At 46.4% G+C, this 6,000-nt stretch overlaps 1 protein-coding gene across 1 annotated transcript in view; it reads right to left on the bottom strand.

The window, feature by feature from the left end:
* Positions 1-1,175: 1,175 nt before the first annotated feature.
* Positions 1,176-6,000, bottom strand: part of pkn1a (protein kinase N1a) — a 352,058-nt gene continuing 347,233 nt past the window's right edge. Inside the window, exons 21-22 of the mRNA XM_072491284.1 lie at positions 3,858-3,938; positions 1,176-2,865 (exon numbers count right to left, since the gene is read on the bottom strand). Coding sequence (XP_072347385.1) covers positions 2,662-2,865; positions 3,858-3,938 — 285 coding nt within the window. The 3' untranslated portion in view covers positions 1,176-2,661. The remainder of the gene's footprint in view (positions 2,866-3,857; positions 3,939-6,000) is intronic.

Raw genomic sequence — 6,000 nt, 5'->3', positions numbered from 1 at the left:
ACATCAGGAGCTGCGCTCCGAAAGCTAGTGATTCGAAACAAACCTGTGGGACTTTAACCTGGTGTTGTAAGACTTCTTACTGTGCCCACCCCAGTCCAACGCCGGCATCTCCACATCCGGAAGGGAATAGTTTGGTATTATTTTGGGATACAGTATTTTGGGCGTCAGAAAATGCAATGGAAATTGATTCTAGGGTAATCATTATTTAACATCCTGTGTGGGATGATCTTAATAGAGTTGTACTTAGAGGAGGCACTTGAGTTTATAATTGTGAAGATGTGGCTTGGGGGGTGTACATAGTTTACATCCACATCATAGATTTGTTGCCACCAAGGATCAGGTCAGATATATGTACATCTGGAAGTTGGATCACAGGGTTCTAATTAATTTCTTCTGGTTGTGGAGAGAACCAGATTGCAATGTCAGAGATACCACAAGTCAACACACTGACATATGGTTCTCACAGCTGCTTCACAGCTCCTGGGTCCCAGGTTCGATTCCCCGCTGGGTCACTGTCTGTGCGGAGTCGGCACGTTCTCCCCGTGTCTGCGTGGGTTTCCTCCGGGTGCTCCGGTTTCCTCCCATAAGTCCAGAAAGGCGTGCTTTTAGGTGAATTGGACATTCCGAATTCTCCCGCAGTGTACCCGAACAGGCGCCGGAGTGTGGCGACTAGGGTAATTTCACAGTAACAATCTTTATTAGCGTCACATATAGGCTGACATTAACACTGCAATGACGTTACTGTGAAAAACCACTAGTCTCCACATTTCGGCGCCTGTTCGGGTACACAGAGGGAGAATTCAGAATGCCCAACTCACCTAACATTACGTCTTTCTCGACTGTGGGAGGAAACCGGAGCACACACGGGGAGAACGTGCAGACTCCGCACAGACAGTGACCCAAGCCGGGAATCGAACCTGGGACCCTGGCAACAGTGCTGACCACTGTGCTACCGTGCCGCCCAGTCCGAGACTTCCGGTACACACCCCGTGCACACAGGGCCGAGTGTTTCAGTACACACCCTGTGCACACAGGGCCGAGTGTTTCAGTACACACCCTTGGGTGTGAACCATCCCACGCAGGGGTAATCACTCGAAATAATCACATTAATGAGCTCATTCATCATGAGACATGTCTCCAGGGAAGGTCGAAATAAACAGGCAGTAGTCTCCACACTAGAGGCTAAATCATCTTATTCAGAGGTTGAACATCGCTGGTAATGATACATTAAACAAGAAAAAAAAGTTATTTATACCAATAAGATTCTTTCCTTTCTTAAAAAATACACCTTTCTATCAATAAAAAAATAGTCAAGTTTCCTTAACAATCTAAGTTATTGTTGCTAATGAGATAGAAAGCTCTCGGGAGGGATTTCAGTAGCATTTACAGTCTTCAGCCCGTCGCTCAGAAACCCCCATCTTCAGGCTGCGATCGGTCCGGTTCGAGTTTCAGGTGTTCTACAATGACCGAGTTAGTGGTGAGAGGAACGTGGCTTCAGGCCGATTGGAAAAACAGGGGGAGTGGCGGGAGTTGGGACCAGCGTCGGGGTACATGTACGATTCACAGAAGAGGTAAAGAATCCTTCAAATTACACCAGCTACCAACCGATTGGCTCATTTCAAAGTAGCATCTGGGAATAATGATTGAGAAACATCCCACCCGGAGTCACATAAGCAGCATTCCAGGGGAAATCAGGAGCATTCCCTCCGGAGGAACGGGAGTGAGAAGCAGGACTTCATTTTACACTTTGTAACAGTAGAGTAGACATGGCCCCATAGTGCAGATGTCCAGATACCGTACTCCACAAATCAGGCAGTTTTCATTGTGAAGCTGGGTATTACTGTGTAAACCATATCCACAACAACAAGATAACCCATTTGTAAATGGAGAAAACTGCAGGCACACCAGGCAGGATTGAACTGACTGGCAACACTTACATAATTCAATCATCTCAAAATTGTGAACCTTGATTCGAGGGTCAACTAGGTTCGGGGAGATGTGTGAATGCGAGAGTTTGTATAAGCAGTGCGTCTTGTAGATATTATCTACTGTGAGCAGGATTGTTACTGTCCTGAATATTTGACAGAAAGTAAGAGATACAAAAGTGAAATCAAACAAGAGGGAAGCAGAAATGTTACACTCGCCGGCTCCTTAATCTCACTCGGACATCCAACCCTCCACGCCTCCAGAAATATTATCCCTCCAGTTCTAGTAATTGTGCTTCAAGTCGCCACACGGTCTCGGACTTCCCTGGTCAGGAATCAGCGATTTTAACGTGGGTGGGAGCTCCGTATACAGCAGAGTGACAGAATGGCCTCAGGGAGGGGGGAGGATCTGGCAGGGGGAGATGATTTGGGCAGTTGGAGGGGGAGAGGGTGGGAACGAGGTTCTGAATACAGCAGAGGGACAACGTGACCCTCCTGTGCCGCTTGGGTCAGAACTTAGTTCGGCGAGGCTTTTTTTTTTTAAAGTACAAAAATGGTAAGATTAGTCAAAAATATATATATAAATAAAAGCTTTTTTTTTCCAAAAAGAAAAGGCAGAGAGGAAATTGCATCATATTTCAGAGACTGGTCCCACAAACCCAGGCTGCTTGGAGCGTGTAACGTCTTTTTGAAATACGAAATCAGCGGCTAGATCGAACAAGCCTGCCGTTGAACATTAACAATATTTCGAGACGTAATCAAACTCCTTGAACATGATCTGTTCTTTCTCGGTGAGGATCCGGGGTTCCCGAGGGGGGGTCAGCAGTGCCTCTTCCGCTGTAAACTCCTCGTCAAAATTGCTGACGTCTTCCCGATCGCGGATAGTGGGAATGAAGGGTGGCTTCACCTTCTTTGCAAGCAAGGCTTGCCAGTCTAGTTCCTGGAAAAATAAGAATCTTTATTATCGTCACAAGTGGGCTTACATTATCACTGCAATGAAGTTACTGTGAAAAGCCCCTAGTCGCCACATTCCGCCACCTGTTCGGGTCACAGAGGGAGAATTCAGAATGTCCAATTCACCCAACAGCATGTCTTTCGGGACTTGTGGGAGGAAACCGGAGCACCCGGAGGAAACCCACGCAGACACGGGGAGAATGTGCAGACTCCACACAGACAGTAACCCAAGCCGGGAATCTAACCCGGGACCCTGGCACTGTGAAGCAACAGTGCTAACCACTGTGCTACCGAAAATAAACGAGGCAAAGAAAACAAGAATTCACTTGAAATGCTCAGAGAAAGGCAATCAGAGGAAGGGACAATCAACGAATTCCTGGAAACGGGTACAGCTTTTCCAGCTGGGCAGCACGGTAGCATAGTGGCTAGCACTGTGGCTTCACAGCTCCAGGGTTCCAGGTTCGATTCCCGGCTTCGGTCACTGTCTGTCTGGAGTTTGCACATCCTCCCCGTGTCTGCGTGGGTTTCCTCCGGGTGCTCCGGTTTCCTCCCACAGTCCAAAGGTGTGCTGGTTAGGTGAATTGGCCATGCTAAATTGTACCTTAGTGTCCAAAAAAGCTAGGAGGGGTTACGGGGATAGGGTAGAAGTGTGGGCTTAAGTGGGGTGGTCTTTCCAAGGCCAGTGCAGACTCGATGGGCCGAATGGCCTCCTTCTGCACTGTAAACTCTATGTTCTACGTTCCAAGACTCGCAAACGGGTTTGTGCTCTGATGAGGCCGTATGAGCCCAAATGGAACCCTCGGCGAAGCGGGATTGAACAGACAAACCGTTCCCTGCTTTCACTGGACTGTGCTTACGGCATCGGAAGCCATTTTAAAAAAATCCAATTTGGTTGATCTGAAGACTATAGAAATTGATACAAATATAGCCAAACTGTCACGGGTACAAACTCTGGTCCAGCTTTAATCGGTTACTCACCCTGAAGAACGGCTGCCTTTTCACTTCCTCTGCGTCACGCTCGCTGGACCCCAACCTGCGCTCGGGATTCCTTCGCAGCAACTGGACATCAATGACATATTTAATCAGCATTTGGTCACTTAACATGCGCTGCAAGTTCACAATTTCCCAGCCCACAATGCTCTCTGTTTGCACATGCTGCCCCCTGCTGTTAGGCTGTGTCCTCCATCAAAAATGCATGAACAATATCCTCCAATTCAACACAGGGAAGACCGAAGCATCAGGACAGGTTGAAGAATACCTAATTTCAGAGGGAGAAACAATTTACAGGAGCGAGGCACGAGTGCTGATTGATTCTCATGCAGTATAAATTGTTGCTCACTTTGGGATTCTTATGCATCTGCCCTGATGTGTAAAAGCTTTGACAGCTTTGCCAGCAAGTGACAATTACTTTGTTAAGCTACTTGCCTTATTAAAGACAGGTAATGGTTATTATTTGAAAATAGTCACAGCTGGAACAGTTGCGGTGGGGATTTTATTATGGAGTTTGTCAAGTTGGAAGCAGAATAAACTTGAAGGTAAAACACAAGCTGCTATATTATTCCTCTATCCTATACTAACAGATAATATTAATAGGATAGTCATTTTTCAGCAAATCTCAAGGTCGGTATTACTAAACGATTCTGACTTTAACATCCTTATCCTTTGACCCCCTCCCCGATCCCCACTGAGCAAACACCACGCATGGCCTGTCTAAACTTGAGCTCAGCTTTTTATCTCCCAACCTTTCCATCACCAAGATAGCCACTTACTTTCACAAGCACATCCATAACCTTCCCAAGATCATTTGATTGGGAACTTAAAATCCGAGCACCTGCCTTTGCCCCCTTCAGGTTCAATCCATCCTCTATCCCTCCAAATCGCAATTTAAATAAAATTCCACAATTAATCCCACTTACCTATCACTCCTTCTATCTGACCTATTGCTGGCTTGGCATTCCCAGAACATTAGATTCAAAAGGGCTGAAAAAAGAGATATGCTGTCAAAGTTTTTTTACCTTGCATTCATCAGGACAAATGCAAGAATACCAAATTTCAAAGGGAGAAACAATTTATACTACAGGAGGAAAAAGGACTGATTGGTTCTCGCAAATTGTTGCTCCTTTTGAGATTTGGCATTCCCGTGAATCTGACCTGATGAGTGCCAGATGAGGGGCTGGTTTAGCACAGGGCTAAATCGCTGGCTTTGAAAGCAGACCAAGGCAGGCCAGCAGCACGGTTCAATTCCCGTACCAGCCTCCCCGACCAGGCGCCGGAATGTGGCGACTAGGGTTTTTTTTCACAGTAACTTCATTTGAAGCCCACTTGTGACAATAAGCGATTTTCATTTCATTTCATTTTTCATTTCATGAGAAGCTTTGACAGCATGCCAATTTTCTTTTCAGCAAATCCGAGTTCCATAACACCAAATGACCACAAATTTTAAATCTTCATCGTCATCTTGGTAATATTCCTTTTCTGCTCTACCACCTCTTTCAGCTGGATATCCCTCAAACACCTTCACTGGAACACTCGTGGTGACACTGCCTGTACCCTCGCAATGAATCAGTTTCCTTTTATTCCACTAGATTTCTGGCCATTCCTTTCTACCACACATTCTTGCTGATTGTTTTAATGTGCCTCATTATGCAGTCCTCTCCCACAACAGTATGGTTGCCACGTGATCACATCCTATTCCCCGTAGAAGTACTTCATTGCTCATTCCATTTTATGAGTGCCTTACCCCCTCCCCACATTTTCCCCTTTCCTCACATTTCCTTTCAAAGGTTCTCCATCAGTATTCCACCCTATATCCAGGAGCTCGTATCTGCACCCGAAGAACAAGTGCAAAGAAGATTTCTTTGTCATTAAGACAGAGAACGCCCATTCCACCGCCATTGTTACTTCATAGAATCATAGAATCCCTACGATGCAGGAGGCCATTCAGCCCATCGAACACCCCATCCAAGCCCTATTCCAACAAACCCTTAACCTCACCTACACATCCTTGGACACCAAGGGGCAATTTATCATGGCCAATCCACCTAACCTCACATCTTTGGACCGCGAGAGGAAACCGGAGCATCCGGAGGAAACCCACGCAGACACGGGGAGAATGTGCAGA

Source organism: Scyliorhinus torazame, chromosome 27, assembly GCF_047496885.1.
Source record: "Scyliorhinus torazame isolate Kashiwa2021f chromosome 27, sScyTor2.1, whole genome shotgun sequence".
In the NCBI taxonomy this organism is placed as follows: domain Eukaryota; kingdom Metazoa; phylum Chordata; class Chondrichthyes; order Carcharhiniformes; family Scyliorhinidae; genus Scyliorhinus; species Scyliorhinus torazame.
This window is presented reverse-complemented; position numbering and strand designations above follow the sequence as displayed.